This window comes from Oncorhynchus masou, chromosome 9 (assembly GCF_036934945.1).
Source record: "Oncorhynchus masou masou isolate Uvic2021 chromosome 9, UVic_Omas_1.1, whole genome shotgun sequence".
Taxonomy (NCBI): domain Eukaryota; kingdom Metazoa; phylum Chordata; class Actinopteri; order Salmoniformes; family Salmonidae; genus Oncorhynchus; species Oncorhynchus masou.
The window spans coordinates 36,580,901-36,603,404 of NC_088220.1; the positions used below are offsets into that span (position 1 = coordinate 36,580,901).

Here is a 22,504-nt window from a genome sequence, read left to right on the forward strand (position 1 = left end):
CAGATGTGCAAAGCTGATACAGACCTACCTAAAGATGAACCAAAGCTGTAATCGCAAAGTATTGACTCAGGGGTGTGAATACGTATGTAAATTAGATCTTTCATTTTCAATAATATCTAAAAACATGTTTTCACTTTGCAATTGTGGGCTATTGTCTGTCGATGGGTGATGAAAATATTTAATCCAGACTAACACAAAATGTGGATTAAGTCAAGGGGTAGGTATGAATATTTTCTGAAGGCACTGTATACATTGAGTGTACAAAACAGACACCTTCCGAATACCGAGTTGCAGTCATGGAAAAAGACGGTGTTCCTAATGTTTTGTAGACTCAGGTTGTATATTTTATTTTCATTTCACCTTTATTTACCAGGTAGGCTAGTTGAGAACAAGTTCTCATTTGCAACTGCGACCTGGCCAAGATAAATCATAGTAATTCGACACATAAAACAGAGTAACACATGGAATAAACTAAACACAGTCAATAATACAGTAGGAGAAATAAAACAAAAAGCCTATATACAGTAAGTACAAATGAGTTAACACAGGGTAGTTAAGGCAATAAATAGGTAATGGTGGCGAAGTAATTACAATATAGCAATTAAACACTGGAATGGTAGATGTGCAGAAGATGAATGTGCAAGTAGAGATACTGGGGTGCAAAGGAGCAAGAAATAAATAAATACAGTATGGGGATGAGGTAGATAGATGGGCTGTTTACAGATGAGCTATGTACAGGTGCAGTGATCTGTGAGCTGCTCTGACAGCTGGTGCTTAAAGCTAGTGAGGAAGATTTGAGTCTCCAGCTTCAGTGATTTTTGCAATTCGTTCCAATCATTGGCAGCAGAGAACTGGAAGTAGAGGCGACCAAATCGATCGATTGAAAAGCATTCATTTAGTTTTACTTGCATTTAAGAGCAGTTGGAGGCCACGGAAGGAGAGTTGTATGGCATTGAAGCTCGTCTGGAGGTTTAGTTAACACAGTGTCAAAAGAGGCGCCAGAAATATACAGAATGGGGTCGGCTAAGGCTATATATGCATCAGCCTACTAATTATAAAAATGTAAAACAGTGCCTATTATATTTAAAGACAAGGCAACAGTAAATATGTCATCCCCCACAAACGATGCAGCCCCATGGAGCTTGTTTCATTTACTTACCTAAGAGAGCATAGCTACATCTATGGGCTTTTATATTTTCCTGCCGTGCATAAGGCGCGGTAGCATTAGCGTATATATCATAGGCTATGTATTGGATAACAGCACAGTCATTTGGGATTTTTTTTAGCTTGGACTCAAATGTTTTTCATGTATGGCTCATCAGGCTAAGGTACTGTAGCATCAGGTTTGAATTGATATGCCGTACAAAGCTCTAATCGAATTCAGACATTTACTGTACATGTTTTATGCTCTAGAATGACACTTCCGGTTGTGGCGAGAAATACCGGGGTACCCGGTAGAAAAGTGATTTATTCTCAAGATGGAACATTTGTAAAATACCGGAAACCATATTAAAAAAAAACATGTTGGGTGAACAGGTTCTACCTGGAAAGGGTTCTAGGGTGACAAGCCATAGAACCCTTTATGACCGGTGGAACCTTTTTCCAAGAGTGGGGATCATTACCGCCTTAAAACCTCTCTGGGACAGGCGGGATTGCCAGGTAAAATGCAGAGCGCCAAATTCAAATAAAATGCTATAAAATTCAAACTTTCATTAAATCACACATGTACCATACCAAATTAAAGCTACACTCGTTGTGAATCCAGCCAATGTCAGATTTCAAAAAGGCTTTTCGGAGAAAGCATAAGAAGCTATTATCTGATGAAAATACAACAGTAAACAAAGCGAGAAAGAATATTTCAACCCTGTAGGCGCTACACAAAATGCAGAAATAAAATATAAATCATGCCTTGCCTTTGACGAGCTTCTTTTGTTGGCACTCCAATATGTCCCATAAACATCACAAATGGTCCCTTTGTTCGATTAATTTTGTCCATATATAACCAAAATGTCCATTTATTTGGTGCGTTTGATCCAGAAGAAAAACAGCTTCCAATTTGCGCAACGTCAATACAAATTATCTCAAAAGTTACCTGTAAACTTTGCCAAAACATTTCAAACTACTTTTGTAATACAACTTTAGGTATTTTTAAACGTTAATAATCGATCAAATTGAAGACGGGCCTATCTGTTTTCAATACAGGACAACAACAAACTAACGCTACTTTTCAAGACTTGCGCAACTCAGTGTTACACTGTTTCAAGATGGCCGTACTTCTTCATTTCACAAAGGAATAACCTCAACCATTTCCAAAGACTGGTGACATCCAGTGGAAGCATTAGGAACTGCAAACAAGTGCCTAAGAAATCTAGTTCCCCAATGAAAACTCATTGAATAGACATTGACCTCAATTTTTTTAATTTCTGAATGGTTCGTCCTCTGGGTTTTGCCTGCTACATACAGTGGGGCAAAAAAGTATTTAGTCAGCCACCAATTGTGCAAGTTCTCCCACTTAAAAAGATGAGGCCTGTAATTTCTATCATAGGTACACTTCAACTATGACAGACAAAATTAGAAAATTGTAGGATTTTTCATTAATTTATTTGCAAATTATGGTGGATATTAATTATTTGGTCACCTACAGACAAGCAAGATTTCTGGCTCTCACAGACCTGTAACTTCTTCTTTAAGAGGCTCCTCTGTCCTCCACTCGTTACCTGTATTAATGGCACCTGTTTGAACTTGTTATCAGTATAAAATACACTTGTCCACAACCTCAAACAGTCACACTCCAAACTCCACTATGGCCAAGACCAAAGAGCTGTCAAAGGACACCAGAAACAACATTGTAGACCTGCACCAGGCTGGGAAGACTTAATCTGCAATAGGTAAGCAGCTTAGTTTGAAGAAATCAACTGTGGGAGCAACTATTAGGAAATGGAAGACATACAAGACCACTGATAATCTCCCTCGATCTGGGGCTCCACGCAAGATCTCACCCCGTGGGGTCAAAATGATCACAAGAACGGTGAGCAAAAATCCCAGAACCACACGGGGGGACCTAGTGAATGACCTGCAGAGAGCTGGGACCAAAGTAACAAAGCCTACTGTTACGAATCCCTTTTTGTCCCGACAGTCTAGGGAGGGGGGGATGGTAATGAGACCCGTAACATAACTCATGCAAATTATAATAGTGACAAAGTAAAAGTGTGAACGAAATAACCAGGACAACTGAAATCTACCGTCAAACTCAAGGTTTATTTGAAAACACACGGTAATGGGGGGAGCAGGAAAAGGGTCTGAGCTGGACCCAAGGAAAGAAACAATAAGTATTAAAAAAAAACCTAAGCTAGTCTAGCATACTTTAACAATAGCTAACTAACCAAAAATACAGTGGGTGGTCCGCCCAGTTCTAACTAGTGTATTTAACAAAGTCTACCTACGGGTAGTGTATGCCCATGGGCGACTTGTCTTGGTTTCCCCTTTTCCCACCAGCAATCAAACACCATAACCAAAACAATACTCACAGGTGATGACAAAGTGCTATGAGGTGCGCAAACAAAAGAGAGGTTAATACACAACGAGAGAGTGAAACACAGAGACCTACAGACATGGCATTTATAGAGAGATTGAGCTCAAGAGCAAACAACTGACAGGGTTTTTAAACCAAGGGAAAGGAACTGTGATAGGGTAGGAAAACAGGAGGAGGTGCGTCTTCTGATTGATTGGTGACTGATTGGGGAGTGATGATTTTCACCTGTGAGGGGAGAAGGAGAGCAAACACAGGATACATACACACACACACACAGGATACCTGTATCCGTAACACCTACCATCAGTAACACACTACGCCGCCAGGGACTCAAATCCTGCAGTGCCAGACGTGTCCCCCTGCTTAAGCCAGTACATGTCCAGGCCCGTCTGAAGTTTGCTAGAGAGCATTTGGATGATCCAGAAGAAGATTGGGAGAATGTCATATGGTCAGATGAAACCAAAAGAGAACTTTTTGGTAAAAACTCAACTTGTCGTGTTTGGAGGACAAAGAATGCTGAGTTGCATCCAAAGAACACCATACCTACTGTGAAGCATGGGGGTGGAAACATGCTTTGGGGCTGTTTTTCTGCAACGGGACCAGGACGACTGATCCATGTAAAGGAAAGAATGAATGGGGCCATGTATCGTGAATTTTGAGTGAAAACCTCCTTCCACCAGCAAGGGCATTGAAGATGAAACGTGGCTGGGTCTTTCAGCATGACAATGATCCCAAACACACCGCTAGGGCAACGAAGGAGTGGCTTTGTAAGAAGCATTTCAAGGTCCTGGAGTGGCCAAGCCAGTCTCCATATCTCAACCCCATAGAAAATCTTTGAAGGGGGTTGAAAGTCCGTGTTGACCAGCAACAGCCCCAAAACATCACTGCTCCAGAGGAGATCTGCATGGAGGAATGGGCCAAAATACCAGCAACAGTGTGTGAAAATCTTGTGAAGACTTACAGAAAACATTTGACCTCTGTCATTGCCAATAAAGGGTATATAACAAAGTACTGAGATAAACTTTTGTTGTTGACCAAATACTTATTTTCCACCATAATTTGCAAATAAATTCATTAAAAATCCTACAATGTGATTTTCTGGATTTGTTTTCTCCTTTTGTCTGTCATAGTTGAAGTGTATCTATGATGCAAATTACAGGCCTCTCTCGTCTTTTTAAGTTGGAGAACTTGCACAATTGGTGGCTGACTAAATACTTGTTTGCCCCACTGTAGATTCTGTTATACTCACAGACATGATTCAACCAGTTTTAGAAACTTCAGTGTTTTCTATCCAAATACACTAATAATATGCATATCTTATATTCTTGGCATGAGTAGCAGGAAGTTGAAATTGGGCAAGCTATTTATCCAAAAGTGAAAATGCTGCCCCCTATCCCAAAGAGGTTGACCATCTACACTCTTAGAATAAAAAGGTGCTATCTAGAATCTTAAGTGTTTTTCCAGCTATCCATATAGGAGAACCCTTTGGTTAACCTATTTGGTTCCAGGTAGAGCCCTTTTGGGTTCCATGTAGATTCTGGAAACAAAAAGGGTTCTACATGGAACCAAAGAGGTTTCTCCTATGGAGACAGCCAAATTACCCTTTTAGCAGTGGTGGGGAATGTAGTCAATCGTCATACTTCAGTAAAAGTAAAGATACCTTGATGGAAAATGATTCAAGTAAAAGTGAATGTCACCCAGAAAAATACTACTTGAGTAAAAGTCTAAACGTATTTGGTTTTAAATGTACTTAAGTAAATGTAATTGCTCAAATGTACTTAAGTATCCAAATTAAAAGTATAAATAATTTAATGTTCCGTATATTAAGTAAACCGGAGAGCACAATTTTCTTTTTTTATTCACAGATAGCCAGGGGCACACTCCAACACTCAGTCATAATTTAAAAACAAAGCACTTGTGTTTAGCGAGTCCCCCAGATCAGAGGCAGGAGGGATGAACAGGGACGTTCTGTTGAGGAGTGTGTGAATGTGACCATTTTCCTGTCAATGTAACAAGTACCTTTGAGTGTCAGGGAAAATGTATTAATTGAAAAGTACATTATTTTCTTTAGGATTGTAATGTTGTAAAAGTGGCCAAAAATATAAATAGTAAAGTAAAGTACAGTTTCCTCAAAAAACGACTTAAGTTGTACTTTAATGTATTTTTACTTAAGTACTTTACATTACTGCCTTTTAGAACCCTAAGGGCGAGAAACTAAATGTATGACATTAGAGAACATCCTGTAACATTATCATAATAATATACAAAGTACATTGAATTAATAAGCCAATTCTGTTACAAATTAAACAATTATACATACTTCATTGAACCCATTAGACTTGCAACCTCTTCATATCTCTATTTCTCTCTCTCTCACACACACACACACACACACACACACACACACACACACACACACACACACACACACACACACTCACGCTCTCTGTCTCACACACACAATCAAAGACACACACTGTCTCACAAACACACACACACACTTTCTCTCTTACACACACACACACAGTCTTTCACTCACACACACACACACTCAAAATTTCGCCTCCTGAGTCCTTGCTACCTGTGAAGATGTAACACGGCTTGTCTTTTCTCATGAAGCAGTGGGATCTTTATCAGTGTCACAGACCCTCGACAGCCTCTTCATCTGTATTCTGCACAGCTTGTTGCCGAGGCAACTGGCGAGAGACAGGTCTGGCAGTTCCAGCAACATGTGTAGGGTCAGCTGACCAAAATTATGATAATGTGCGGCTGATTGAAGTGTGTGATTTGTGTGTTCTCATAAATCACCGCTTGCTGTTAATTGCCCTTGTTATACGTTTTTCTGAAATAATACCAGCATGTCTCGTTTAAATACACAATTACCGTAGTATCTTATCTTGCCATTTTATAATAACGTAAAGCACATGAATGCCCTATATCACCTCAGTAAGCAGATTAGAATATGTAATAACATGTCTATTTTGGATACACATTGAAATAATGTCTTGACTGTTAATATTGCAATATTCCCCTCACAGATGATATAGCTATCCTGTGAGGAACAATAGATGATAAATATGACTAAAGATCATTTTACGAGTTTTAGATGGTAAAATTAGATGTTTCTTTATAAAGATGGGAAGTGATATGTTGAGAGTTACAGTAATATTTTTCTCCAACAGAGGATGCTGTCATCCCCATTACTGGTTGTTGTTGGTATTTGCGGCAAGTGAAACATCATTCGGGGGCAGGAGTGCACACTTCGGCAAGTATTCCTCAACCCTGCAAATCACACCTTCAGTTCCTATCCAGATTCCTTCTGCTACATTAATCATCTTGCCGTGTCACTCAGTCATCTTTTCCAAAGATGAACCCATGAGTCCTGTAAGCTTAATGTGATGCAACACCTAGCAATACAAATGATGTGCCATAATAACTTGTGGTTTTCTCATGATCTTTTTCTGGCTGCTATAAAGTGTTCTCTGCCAATGGCACAGAAATTGAGAAAATATTTCTGTGCTTCAAAGTCCTTTGAATTCTAAGATTTGCTTGACCTCATTGAACTGTATTCTTCCTTCCAAACTGGTCTCCCTTTCAGCCATGGAGTTTAGTGTACCCTGTTCATTCCAGGTTGGACTTGACAGTGGGCATAGACCCCTTAAAATGAGAGTGAAAGTGCCATTGATGACCGGTCACAGACTCCCAGGTATGTCCACTAATGGGATCAATGTAACCGTCCCCTGGCATGTAATGACAGCCTCCTCAGACTGATTAGATGCAGTAATAGCTCAATGCTGGTGGGAAATTGTGTTGTAATGAAAGGGTGGGTCGGAGTTGTAAGTTTTAATTCAGTTATTGTAATATCGTGGTCTTACGCAGTACCAGTACTACAAGAATGTGCTTTAACCTAGTCTTGGAACTAATAACCAAATTTCACATGCTCCTCGGTCATTTAACGGTCCATCAAACTTGCTGGAAACAACCTATAGCTTTAATCATTTGTGAATACATTTCACCAAATAATCAATATTAGGTCTGAAGGATGGTCCCTTTGATGGCTGGTTTGTTCACCTACATTTCTTTCCTCAGCTGCAAGCAACCTTGGTCTGTCAGCTACCAAGGTGTCTGACACCACGCTGGCCTGGACGTGAGAGGGCACAGAGAACAAGGAGAGGGCAAAAAAGAAGGGTGGAATTAGCGGCATCAAGGAATAAAGAGTGGAGAAAGATTCAGCAGATGGGAGGGAGAAATGACGGAGGAGGGGAAAGAGGGGGGGGGAGTGTGTGCACAGATTGCGTTGGGGGGGGGGGGTGACATCCGGGTAGCAGTGTGGCACACAGATACATTTGAACATGTGAAAATCTGAAAAATCTAAAGTCATTGCATGTGTTGGTTAATATGAATATAAATGTAGTGACAGTGTTGTTATGATGTATTTACATGTAGGTTATTGATTGAGAGGTGGTGTGTTTATACTTACACTTTTAGGCAACCATTTCTTTTTCTGTTAAAACGAGACGTTTTGGGGCTGTTTCTCAGCTAAGGAGTTATGAACGGTTAAATCTCGCTCACATCTTGTCACTGTAACCGTGTTTATGTTGGTCTTCATGCGTACAAGTGTTCCTTCCTCGCCATTCAAATGACTTCCCCCATCCACTCACAAGCCACCTAGATCACTGTGCCACACATGATTTCGTTTTCAATAAGAAACTGGAGACAATCAATGTATCTAATAGTTAGGATGTGCAAAAAAATAGTATTTTACTGTAGACTAGGCCTATATAGACGGAATGAGGCAGTTTATGCGTTTCCATTAGCAAATATGTAGAGGAAGCCTACAGATGGAAGTGGTCTTCAAAACATGTTCATTTTTCTTCTTCTTCTTGGATTGGAAGTATCAACATTCCTCTCTACTTTAAAAAAAATGGATCTGCTATGTGGAAAATGCAAATAGAGTAAGATCAAAATTGCAACTCCTTGCTTTCACTAGAGAGTGCCAATTTTCTTTCAGAAATGGGGTATTTCTCCTCCTATGTGTTTTGCTCTTGGAGTGGTTACAGCTGGTTACAGCTGGTTTACAACTGATGTAATCTTTCTTAGAGCTCTAAAGAATGAACAAAATGCCCTGCAGTGTATACAATAACCAGGTATTATTATGGAGGACACAGTATTATGCCATTGGATGAAGAATACGGTCATGTTCATTTTAAATGTAGAAGCAAATATTCCTCAACTTTAGCCGACTAATTACATGTGTTCTTTAAGAAATTGTTACATCTGTTTAAAACATTGTGGATACAAAATAACTATCTTTAGGACCCGTTATTTTCCCGTCTTTAACCATGTAGTTTAGCGTGTGTGTGTGTGTGTGTGTGTGTGTGTGTGTGTGTGTGTGTGTGTGTGTGTGTGTGTGTGTGTGTGTGTGTGTGTGTGTGTGTGTGTGTGTGCGTGCGTGCGTGCGTGAGAGAGCGATATTGTCGAGGCTCGGAGCGTGTGTTCTTCCCTTTCACCAGCTAAACTGAAATGGAAACAGAATGGGAAAATGTTAGACGCTGAACGTCAGTGACATCAAGGAAAGGATAAAGACATTAAGTGCATAATTGGCCACAACTGTAATTATTGGTGCTTTGAATGTATAAGGCTCGCTCTTGTTATACTCGCGCGCGCTTATTCCATCTTGACAGTACACCGTAGTGGTTCCACTGGGTTCAACTTTCACATCTGGCTCAATTTCTGTGCTGATAATTGCTTCAATTAGGCTACACCCTGCATTCCAGGTGAGTCTCCTCGCTGATGAAAAGTCGTTTTGTGGTGAGAATGATTTGATACAGTTCCTGTCTGTCTCCGCCGATAAGTAGGCAGGAGTAGCCTAGCCTAGATATCATGTAGAGTTTATCTCAGTGGGGATATCCCTCAAGCATTTCTGCACAGAAGCAAGGGATTTCAGATCTGTGGTTGAACTCGTTCACTGCGCTTTTGAACTCGTTCACCACTACACGCTAAATGTTCTATTAGGCAGTGGAAATTCATTATCATTCAACACAGGCATGTTATGTGTCAATCAATACTAATTGCAATCCCCCTAGAAAACATTCTGTAAATATTAATGGCATGTACGTTTTTCCTCTGCGGGTCCAAATGATGTATTCCCAGTAATACTGTAGGCCTTTCTGGGTATATATTCTCCGAGTTCATTCTGTGTAGGCTATTTGAATATATTCCCGCACAAATAGACCTAGAAAAAGAAACGTAAAATCGCCAGCTTGATCCATTATGGTTCCATTCATTATTGTGTTCCCTGCTGTGTAGGTGTAGGCTACATGCAGCTATGAGGAATAGAGACTACGTTTTTCAATGTCTGTTCATCTGCCTGTCGTTGACGGTCGTCTGGCAAACGAGGTAAGTCGTTACCTCGAATAATAAAAATTAATCAAGTATCTTTTATCACATTACAAAGTGAAACTGAACGTATAGCGTACCACTATATCTAGAGTTTGTAATTGAATTCATATTTTCTCCTAATCGTATTCCTTTAGTTTTGTACACCACCATGTCGGGATTCTACGTGCTTTAGTAGCCTACCTTATAGGTAACGCCTATGTATTTAGGATAGTGAACATCAGGCTTTTGTCGACTTGGGGTTCTTTTGAAATCAATGAAGTGGGGAAATTATCGGATTAGGTTCCTATGGGTGGCGATGAAGTACAGACACTATTTTCAGTCAGAAAAAGCTGTGCTCACACCATGATGCCATGGAGAAGTGCTCATATCACTATAGCCACTGTAATATGTTTATCATCAGAGCATGGGTCACGAATAAGCAAATAGCACTTCATTTCAATCATCAAGGAATGACATTCCATGTGATCACTCAGTTCTCAATTGTACCGATGTAACTACATACTGGGACACTTTGTAAAGTGGGACCTTGTACTGTATGACCATTGTACAGCATCAGTAGCCTACAGCCTATACAGTTTCTCTACAAATAAACATGCTTGTAATCTACACATATTGGGACATGCTCTTCATTTTGTGACAGCATATCGTAGTCACGTAGTGTAATTCTCAAATGGACTAGGAAGTCTCATGGTTGCAACATTATTGACACGTTGCGCTTGACTCGCTGTGTCCACAGCGTTCACGAATGTAGCTTGTAGACTGATATTAGCTCACAAATCAATCAAGAAACCAATGTCAGTCAATTGATTAACCAATACATGATCAATATCATGTGCATTTAATTCAATTACGCCTCTTCAGCTTATTGGATTCATGAAACCTATGACATTTGTGACCCACCACCTCAATTCGGTTTTATGTACAGTAGCAACATTTTAAATGTTTATTTTTTATTTTTACATTGGATAAAAGTAGAGACTCAGAACTACAAAAAGGTATATCACACACTACAGTAGAGGAACAAAGGAAACTTATTCTGCTTTGAAAGCTGATAAATTTGTAAACTCACTTTTGACAAAATGTGCCTTGAATATTTTGGTACATCTAATGGAGAGCTCTTGTTTGTCTACACCTATTCAGCATTGTTCACATCCTCATAAGACTTAGTGAGGCCATGTGCTAAACAGAGTGAGTAAGGTTGTGTATTAAGCAGCCAAAGATCTCAAGACTACAAAGGGTGAAAGTAGTAGCAACAACTAGTTGTAAAATGCCCTTTAACTAGTCCTTGGCCTATATCCTAATCTGATTTTAGTGCAGGTCATGTTGTTTTTCACATTAGGGTCTCTGGTAAACACAAAGTATATCAAATAAAATTATGTTTATTTGTCACATGCACATGAAACAGAAGGTGTAAACAGTACAGTGAAATGGTTACGTGCATATTTGCATAGTAGCAATATAAGAAAATAGAACGTGTGCATATAAAAAATATTGTATAATTGCTAGATGATGCTTACCAAGACACACTTGTCTAAATTGATGGGTCATGTGAAATAAACTCAATAACCACCCCCAGCCACATCTAGTTAGACATGTATACATGTTCATGAAATACAATAGATGGCCGTAAACACCCCTGGACACACCTGGCTAACTTGGTGGGTCATCTAATCATCTGGCGAAGTGGAATATTTGTTTTAGACATGTAGCTAGCTAGCTAATCAATTAGCCATAATCCCAACCCATAGCTACAGTACAAACATATTGCCATAGCTAGCCACCATGCATGAAACGCTGTAGTATGAATCTGCAGGTAGCTGAAGTTAACCAACTAGGCTCAATGTTAGCTAGCGAGCTAACATTAGACTTTAACTAGCAATGCAAATCAATGTCTGAGATACAAATAATATTACTACACTGATCATACACGTAACATTAGCTAGCGAGCCAGCAAGCTAACATTCACGAGCGAGCTAACAGTATGTTTTAACTTGCAATGAAAAAAACTTTCAGAAAAAATGTGAAACTTGTAATGTCTGAAAATGTAGCTAGACTTACCTGTACACATGTATGAATGCTTGTTTCGTTGTGTCAAGTTACTCCGGTTCACACCGAGTGCAGAAGTCGTAACGTTTCCCCACTGATCTTTGTCAATAGTGCCTGCAAAAGGGCAGCAATGTTGTTGAGAGCAGGAGCAACACTTTTGCAGCATTCCATGGTTAACGTTGTATCTTTAAAAAAAAAAGCCTTTGTAGCTACGATTATCTACACACACTGAGCAGCTCATGTTATAAACAGAAGCCAGCTACATGGCAGACCAATCCGAACTCATCTCTGGGCATGTCCAGCCCATCCATTATCTAAGCCAATCATGGCTAGCGGGAAGGTTCCTGATATGTTTACGTGGCTAAACCAACTAGGCTTGTAATTTTACAATTTTATTCATATTTACAGATGGTGTACAAGTTTGTTATTAACATATATGAAAGCTCACATGTTCCAGAAGACGTTTAAAAAATATATATTTTTCAATCGAAATGCATTTTTTTGGCAAAGTATTACCTACAAAAGCCTCTCCTGTAAATTACTGATGTGCGTCATATGCCTGGCTTCCGGAAATGGGTCACGTTTCTATATTCAATTGTGTTTTTGCTCCAAGATCAGATGGCACACAAAATGTTCAGCATTGAAATGGGTCATCTGGGAGAATGCTTGGTAAAGGGGGAGATGTGTGTGTGTGTGTGTTCTATTACCTTTTTTTCTTGATCTTCTCTTTCATTCCCTCTGGAATAACTGTGCAAAGGCCTTGTCAATCTGACACTCTTGTCTGTCTCCAAGGCCAGTCATTGCTGATCCTACAACAGATGCCTTCAAGAACAACATCACTCTCTTCACACGGATCCTCGACAGACTTCTAGATGGCTATGATAATCGCCTTCGACCCGGCCTAGGGGGTAAGGAATCTCTCTTGGCTTGATTTTCCATGACAAAACAAGCTTAGGCCTGTATTCATAAAGGGTCTCAGAGTATGAGTGCTGATCTAGGATCAGTTTTATATTTGACATAATAATGAACAGATTATATGGACAGGGTTGACCTGATCCTAGATTAGCACTCCTCCTCTGAAACTCTTTATGAATACGATTCCAGTTTGTGGACAAACATTTTAGAAACACATGGTATAAATTCACATCACAGATTGTGATGACTTCAACTTTGTTGGCTTCATTTGATTAATTTTCCTGTCAGGTTTAGTGAATCTTAGTGGAAGTATTCCTCACAGTATTTCATATTCCTCACAGTCAGCATGCAGAACAAATACTGCCAGCGATGCTTCTGCTTGTGTCTTGTAATGTGAAAGATAGTGCAACCATAAATCGTGTAGTGCGCAGCTTAAATTTGTGTGGAGCAGCGAAACGCAGTTCAGGCAATATTTTCTCATGACATTTAATGGTGCTGCACATGAAACCACATGAACATATCGGTCATCAGTGAGCTTGTTATTCCAAATCCTCAGTATAAAGTTGTGTCCCAAATGGCATCCTATTCTCTGCACAGTGCACTACTTTTGACCAGAGCCCTAGAGGCCCTGGTCAAAAGTAGTGCACAATAAATTGAATAGGGTGTCATTTGGGACGCAGTCCTGTTTGGTAAAGGTAGTGTTGTCGAGTCAGCAGGAGACAACGTTTCAATAGCTCTTCCCCAGAGGCAACAGCATGTGAATACTGTAATTGTTGCAGTACACGATAACACTATTACATGGTAGTTCAGCTACAGACCACTACTACCACCACACAGAGAAAAGGTTCCCTTAGCACTTTATTAGGAAACTGCCCTGTTATATTACAGCTGCTCTCAATCCACAGTGTCAAGATATTGGCTGGCGCCTTATCAAGTGGGCTATTTGCTGCACTAGCACATAGTCCACCTGGGAAAACAAGTGACACTCTGTGGTGTGGCACGATGGTCTATTTAGGAACCTTCGGTAGACACAAAGACACGCTTTATATGTTCCTTATCCTTCAAACCTGCATTGGTAGGCATCCAAAGCTCCTGAATACAGAATCAAACCCTCAATCCTTGACGTCAGCACCATGCTCAAACCCATTAAGACATTCTGTATTTATCTACACACCCAGCAACCATCAACTAAAATCTGTAAATGTGACAACAGATCATAAACTATATTTTAGTACAAGGTGTAGATCAAGGATATTATCCAATAAACTAAATGGGAATCACTGGGGCACTTTAAAATGGGGTGGAAATTGTATTGCACAGAATGACAAGTAGTTTTGCGTTGGTGTTGCAAGCCACATTTATAAATGGGTGGTACAGTAAACCTACACAGAATGTGCTATCGTCAAATATACTTTGTTCGACCATTAGCTGTAACAACAATTAAAAGCTGATGAGAATTAAGGAGAGTATTTTGATTTATGATATATAATCTGCTCTTGGGTCCTTAACAGATACATTTCTGTCTGCCTGAGGTGGACATCCAGTCTGTACAGTATAGCATCCTCGTTATTTGTTTGTCAATTCTGTTCCTCTGCGCAAACAGGGCAAATCACCTGCCCGTCGTTTTGGCCCATTATGTCGTAACCCTTGATTTATAGTTGTATCGGTTGGAATAACCTTGATTGCTTTCAGTCCTCCTCCTCAGTAAACTTTGACCTGTGTACTTAGACATTGGACCCAACCCAGCACACATCCATCATCAATATCAGAAGTCATCGTCGAGCTGTGGCATGGATTGGGATGTGTGGTTCACACAGGTTCTCGTTATTCTCTCGATCTCGTTAGCTTTCACTGCAATTTTAGCAATGATATCTGAATGGTGATTGTAGTTTCTTTAGACAATCGAAAATAGACAACTTAACATTTCACAGACATGGATCCACTAAATTAGACATGACATCGGCTGGGACATAATGCCCAACATAAATCAAAAAAGATGAATAAAAAGACACAAAACACCAACTCTGACTTACATGAATTTCAACAAACATTTATGACATACTTGTTTGATTGAGGTGGTTTTAGTAATGCATTTTGAACACTCAGACTCACCAGACGTTTGAAGGCTCTCTCTTTAGAGGTACGACAACGTGTATTGTCCACATTTCGACATTGCTAATGTCAACTGAGAAACCAGTAACCTGCTGCCATGCTCCTAAATACTTGTGCTGATACGGCTACATCCCATGTTTTGTATCATTTGTGTATGAAATCACAAATGGTTAATGTTTCGTCGCCATCTATCCATCTAACCACAGTAACTAAATTGGTTGAACATGCTGCTCCTTCCGTTTTTGATAACCATTTGAGGCGTATTGTCACAGTTTAGTGCCAAAATCTCACTCTGCCAATCTGAGATCTGTAGGGGGAAGGCGTTCTGACAGGGAAGCTTTATGTGATTGAACACCGGCCCTCAGGCATCATCATGGATATTGTTTGATGTACAGTGTCAGACATCTCATTGCTGACCACCACCACCACTGGTTCTTTCCATGTGCCGGCAAAGAACTCTGTATAGGGCTAGTGGCTAGCTAGACACTGGAGTTATCTTTCACCGCCTTGACACTTTACCCGGTGTGTGTGTGTGCATGCGTACGTGTGGGTCAATGTGTGTGCGCGCTTGCACGCGTCTGAGTATGTGCGTGTGTGTTCTAGTCCTTAACAAGCTCATAAAGGATAAACACTTGGTCAGCATAAACCTCCACCTAATGATTATGTTGCCCTCTAGAGGAAAGTATAGATTGAGCTGAAGGTGAATGTGTGCCTAGGTCTAGCCGACTAAACTCAACACCACGATTTACGATATAGATGATTGGCGACTAGTGTGGGTGGACTTGAGCTCCGGCGTCTCATAAAATGACGTTTTTTAAAATCAAAAACGACTGGATTTCAGCACTCTAGAATAGCCTGCAATTACATCAAACAACATGTGTAATTATGGGCTATTCTGTTGGCGCTGATGTGTATTTTATGTGACATCGGAGCTCCAGTTTGCCCACGCTAGTCGCCGCTCAACTCCATTGTACATTCCTGGAGTATAGTTTAATTGGCTAGTCTAGGTCCAGTAACAGAAGGTATTATTGACATAATGGTGTGATGATGATAAACAGCACAGCACATGAATCAATGATGGAGGATGATGGGATGGATTAGTAACAACTGACCTGGAGAAAGAAAATCTTTTCTTTTTTTTCCCGATCAAATGTGATATTTAGAAGCACTGAGAAGAAGTGGTATGATAGTGTCGAATAGTCCTCACTTGAAGTGTAGTGTCTTTGTGAGATCATACTACTACGATTCATACAATTATTTGTCGAAGCGTCTTCACTGTGTGGCTATGAAAGAATCTCCTTCCGTCATGAGAAGATGCCTCTTCCTCCCTCCACCATCCACCCACCTCTCCACCTCTCCCTCCATTCAGTCTCATTTCCAGGTGGCCCCAGAGCCCGGGCCTCCCAAAGAATCTGTTGAGATTCAGGGGCCATCAGCTAAAAACTAGCATCTGCCATATGGGTGATAGTCTTTGTTTTTGTCTTGGGGAAGGGCTGGGAAGGGTTGCCTGGATGGCAGTATGGTACAGAAGCACTGACATACTTTCTCTATGGAAAAAAACAAAAACAATTCTCCATGCCTAGAGGTACTGAATCATCCGCAGACTTCTGCAACCCAAAATTGAGTGGCTTATGAAGGAAGTACTATTTGATGCCTATGCTGCATTTGTTTTGCCATCTGTTCCACAAATGTTAGATGCCAGAGACGCATTTGACTTCCGATGAATAACAGACTATTTTTGTGTTGCATATTAATAGTGTCTGTCTTCACTTTTGTTTTTAGAAAGTGCATTGCATTTTCCCCCTAGAGTTTCCCCCCAAGAGTTCTCTTTGCTTTGTGTCCAGGTTTGTCTTTAAAATGTACCATAACCCCTAGCCAAAACAACTCCATTCCCAATCGTTAAAACAGAAACTGCATTGCGTGTTCTCTTGTCGTCTTTATTTGAGAACTACACAACCCGGCAGCAGAAGCAGCAGCAGCAGCAGCGGCAGAATAACTTGCAAACCTGCACCTTTAATCCTCTGTGTTTCCAGTCTGATTGTTTAACCAGGCGTAGTTGCTGACTGGTCCATACAAGGGTCAGAAACGCACACAACCCCGACACCTCACATGTGCACCTAGGGAAACTCTTGATTTCCTGACGCTCCTAACTAATATGCGTTTGCCTCCTTTTCAGTACAGTATTGAGAGACCATTCATGTCATTTAGAGCAGCTACGGTATATTAGGTATTGGACGATATGCAAGTTTGCCTGGCAGGCATGTCATATCCATGCTTCCTTGTAAAGGTTGTTGTGCGTCATATAAAAAAAAGGGAGACCGGGTGTGATTGTCACCCCTCTTATCTGTGCTTTATTTCTTAACCTCTCTGTCTCACACAGCCCTGTTCCACGTTAATTGAAGGAACAGTATCTCACTTTGTATATAGGGTTTTTGTATTGAACTATAAATATTGCACTCATATGTTCAGTTTGCTTGTTTACTAAAGTTTAGTTAGACATTTGATAGCTCGGTCGGAAGTCTAAACGCATATAAATGACAAGCTAAGGGAACTTGACTCGACCACTCGCTTTGTTCCGTCTGAGCTGAAGAAGTGAACCTACATTACTTGATACTATAAATAAAGTGGCCTCACATCCTCAGGCTTCAAATGCACTCTGGTTTCTTTTCTAAATAATAAAACGAGCGATTTATCCCCAAGAGCCACTTCTTTGTACTAAGTATGCATCATTTGTACGTATCTCAGTACATTTTTTTCTGGATTCTTTTCTAAATAATAAATAAGTGATTTGTCCTCAAGGGCCTCCGCTCCTTTTGTATGAAGTACGTAACATATTTTTTTTTTCATGATTTGGTTTACTTTTCCATTGAATATGAATAGGCTGCTGCTATTTTTTTAATGATTTAGTTCTATGGTGTTATTGACTGTAGGCTTGACCATAGAATCATAGAGCAGTGTATTATAGGATCTCTATCCACAGGTTATAACATGGTATTATTGTATTGTAAAGGTCTCACATTAAAACAGTGCATTAGAATGGGCTACATCAGGGTCACTGTCAGTGGAGTCATATTTCATGTTTCTACATATCTAGTGTATTTATTCATCTAGTGTGAGTCTGCACACAGCAAGGTGTTTTCATCCACACATATGCAATCGAGAAGTATTCAGACCCTTTGACTTTTTCCACATTTCTGCAGCATTTAAGGTCCAAGAACACAGTGGCCACCATCATTCTTAAATGGAAGAAGTTTGGAACCACCAAGACACTTCTTAGAGCTGGTCTGGCCGGCCAGCCAAACTGAGCAATCGAGGGAGAAGGGCCTTGGTCAGGGAGGCGACCAAGAACCCATGGTCACTCTGATAGAGATCTAGAGTTGCTGTGTGAAGATGGGAGAACCTTCCAGAAGGACAACCATCTCTGCAGAACTCCACCAATCATGCCTTTGTGGTAGAGTGGCCAGACCAAAGCCACTCCTCATTAAAAGGCACATGACAGCCTGCTCAGAGTTTATCAAAAGGCACCTAAAGACTCTCAGACCATGAGAAGCAAGATTCTCTTGTCTGATGAAACCAATATTGAACTCTTTGGCCTGAATGCCAAGCGTCACGTCTGGAGGAAACCTGGCATCCGAGTGGCATAAGGCACTGCATCTCTGTGTGCTAGAAGCATCACTACAGACTCTGGTTAGATCCCGGGCTGTATCACAACCGGCCGTGATCGGGGGTCCCATAGGTCTGGTCTGATAAAACAAAAATAGAACTGTTTGGCCATAATGACCATTGGTATGTTTGGAGGAAAATGGGGGAGGCTTGCAAGCCGAAGAACACCATTCCAACCGGGAAGCACGGGGGTGGCAGCATCATGTTGTGGGGGTGCTTTGCTGCAGGAGGGACTAGTGCACTTCACAAAATAGATGGCATCATGAGGTAGGAAAATTATGTGGATATATTGAAGCAACATCTCAAGACATCAGTCAGGAAGTTAAAGCTTGGTCGCAAATGAGTCTTCCAAATCGACAATGACCCCTAGCATACTTCCAAAGTTGTGGCAAAATGGCATAAGGACAACCAAGTCAAGGTATTGGAGTGGCCATCACAAAGCCCTGACCTCAATCCCATAGAAAATGTGTGGTCAGAACTGAAAAAGAGAGTGCGAGCAAGGAAGCCTACAAACCTGACTCAGTTACACCAGCTTTGTCAGGAGGAATGGGCCAAAAGTCACCCAACTTATTGTGGGAAGCTTGTGGAAGGCTACCCAAAAGGTTTGACCCAAGTTAAACAATTTAAAGGCAATGCTGCCAAATACTAATTGATGTATTTAAACTATGTACACTTCTGACCCACTGGGGATGTGATGAAAGAAATAAAAGCTGAAATAAATCACTCTACTATTATTCTGACCTAAGACAGGGTATTTTTCTAGGATTAAAAGTCAGGGATTCTGAAAAACGGAGTTTAAATGTACTTGGCTAAGGTGTATGTAAACTTCAGACTTCTACTGTATACAGTACATGGATGATTTATAAAGCCAGGCACATTTAACCGTTAGACTATTGATTATAGACCTAGTGAAGTTCAGAGTTTCTCTCTCTTCTCACTTTTCTTAGACAATTAAGGCAAGTGCTGTTTTCTCGTCTCCTAACTCCGCTGCTGCCTCAGCCGCATTGTTCTCAACACCAATAAGCTGGTTAACTTTGCCATTATGCACATAGCAACATGGTCTATTAAAAGGTGCCAATTCAACAGCGCACTGATGTGTTTCAGAACCGCGGACTACGACCACTATCCAACACGGGAGAAAGAGCATTTGTTATAAAGTTATGTTATGTTTTTTAAAATTTATTTTACCTTTATTTAACCAGGCAGGTCAGTTAAGAACAAATTCTTATTTTCAATGACGGCCTAGTTTGTGTTGCACAATTGTTCCTACATAATATAACCATATGCAATTTCAGTTGTACATGTCTTTGAGTGATGGACTGTGCCATCCCCACCGCCTCCACAATGGATCAGTCCTCTCAGACAGGTGCGAATCAGACAGCTGTCTTGTACACCATGATTATTATATATTGTTTTTGATACTGCTCAACTAAAGAAATCTCGGTTGACCAACAGCCTATTGAGCAAACAATTTTGGTGGAATGGAGTTTTGCCTTTCCATGGTGATGTCACCATGCGGTAAAGGTGTTGATAGACCAAAAAAAAGAGTTTCCAACCTCTCTGCCAATAACAGCTCATTTCACATTTTCCCCTTCCCACTTAGACAGTCCTAGCTAAACTATGCCTGAAGGAATTACTCTTTGCTAAGCAATTGTTGTTTCTTTTTGACCATTTTAATTGAAAACTATCATGGTAAGGTACTCATTGTTACCCAGATATAATTTGATATTGAGATCAAAATGGCTGCATTGGACCTTTAAACACCTATTTTATAGTGCAATCCAGTGTATGTATTGCTAAATGTATTGCACACATTACCCAACGAGCCGTCTGTTCCTCTCGATATGTACTAGTTCATAAATAATAAGCATATCCATTACACGTCTGTGTGTCATTTGTCAGCAAACGCAGTGAACAGAGCGCGGCGAGCGCACTGGGCCAGCTCTCGCTCGCCAAGTCGCCTTGCATGAGAGCACTTTATTTTAGGCTAATGAGAACCTCTTTAGAATACACATGAGTTCGTGTCTGTGTGAGTTACTGTGTGTGAGTTGCTGTGTGTGAGCAGCAGAGGATACTTGTAAAGCCTGAAAGCTTTTTTAAGAAGTTACCCAAGCGTATAAGAGATTAACTTAATGAAAGAGATGCCCATGAGAGAAACCAAGATGTGTGTGCTGTTTGTTTTCTCTAGCACTGAACAGAGGTAGGCCAGACAGGATGGTGTCGTTTGGAGTAAAAATTGAAGTGTTGTTTTACTGCAACGCAGGGAAGTGCCACTCAAAATACGAGCTTCGGTAATTCATACTGAAGTGTCTAGTAATAGATCTGTTTATTCATGTTCAGCGAGGAAGAAATGGTCTCATGATCCGCCTTCGTTTGTTCTATTTTAATCCTCCTTGTTATTATGTTTTTCAGATCGTGTAACAGAGGTGAATACCAATGTCTACGTCACCAGCTTTGGCCCAGTTTCAGATACAGACATGGTGAGACCACATTCTAATCTTACAAGTACCCTGTTACCACACTGAGCCAAACTGGGCCGAACCAAGCCAAGCTGTACTGGGCTGGGCGGGTTACGCATTCACCATAGTTGCTGTAACTGTGCTGGAATGGGCATTGTGAATGGAAAAATATGCAGGCCAGCACAGTACAGTTTTGGTCTACCCTATAGTGTGAAGCATGCATGTAGGGAAATGAGTTTAACCTGACCACATCAAATGTACCACTATGCAGAAATAACTGCAATTTATTACCATGACAACACAATTATGTTAAACAAGATATGACGGGAAAGGACCAAATTGGTTCTTATAAATGGTTTATAAATATTATACTGTTGTAAGAATGGTTTGGGTTAAACACTTAGGTTTTTTTATTGTAAAACACCACTGAAACACAACAGAGATCTTAATTACTACACAAGAACGTAGAAAAACTCAATTCTGATTTTGCCATTTCAGGTATTTTGTTTACTGTTTCATTGCAAAACCACCATTCTGCACCATTTTCCTTTCTGTCGCTTATTTGGACCTCTTAGTCCTGTTCGTATTCATTAGGGCACACCATATCAAAACATTTTGCAATTGAAAATGAAAACAAGCATTTCTCATTGGACGGATTCCGTTTGCCCCTTCCTGTTTCCGTCCGTTTTCTTCAGTTTGGTGCCAAATGAATAGGACCCTGGTGTTTGTGTTTGTTCCAAGCAGCTTTGCCTGGCTCTAGTGGAGCACCAAAGCCCCCCCTAACACTGACACCTTAAGATTACGGCTCCCCTGATCGCCTTCAAAGGGCCCTGGCTTCAAACATAGCCAAGAGACCCCTCTCTCCCTCGCTCTTCCCCCGGGCAATCCATCCGCTCCTCTCTTTCTCTTCTCTGGCCAGGCATCACACCTTGTTACCTTTCAAAACCTCAAAATCTTTCCCCTTCGTTTTCCTCCACAGCAGACTTAAGATCTCTGTAGCCAATGCTCCAGCTTGCGTCCCCTATTCAATTTCACTGTTCAAGGGACATGTTTAAATCAGGTTCTGGAAGAATGAGGGGAGAGAGAAAAGGAGCGATAAGGCGCACATGCGTTTTATTCCCATTGTGTTGCTACCTTTGCCACATTGTTCTACCCTTCTTCATCCTGAGTGCTATTTCACTGTCTGGACTCCTTTTGGTACAGCAATATTATATCTCTCACTCTCTCTCAGGTTCTCCTTTCATTCTCTTCTTTTGATGTTGTTTTCTTAGTTTCTTTTCAAAGGCAGAATTGTCCCTTCTTTCTTCTTCCCTGGAGCTCATCCCTATACATCGTTTTCCTCTTCACGGCAACACCTTTATCAGTCTTACTATAG

The 22,504-nt window shown here is 40.6% G+C and overlaps 1 protein-coding gene across 1 annotated transcript in view; it reads left to right on the top strand.

The window, feature by feature from the left end:
• Positions 1 to 9,000: 9,000 nt before the first annotated feature.
• The window catches only part of LOC135545956 (gamma-aminobutyric acid receptor subunit alpha-2-like), a 51,525-nt gene continuing 38,021 nt past the window's right edge, over positions 9,001 to 22,504 (top strand). Inside the window, exons 1-4 of the mRNA XM_064973966.1 lie at positions 9,001 to 9,309; positions 9,842 to 9,931; positions 12,773 to 12,888; positions 21,083 to 21,150. Coding sequence (XP_064830038.1) covers positions 9,861 to 9,931; positions 12,773 to 12,888; positions 21,083 to 21,150 — 255 coding nt within the window. The 5' untranslated portion in view covers positions 9,001 to 9,309; positions 9,842 to 9,860. The remainder of the gene's footprint in view (positions 9,310 to 9,841; positions 9,932 to 12,772; positions 12,889 to 21,082; positions 21,151 to 22,504) is intronic.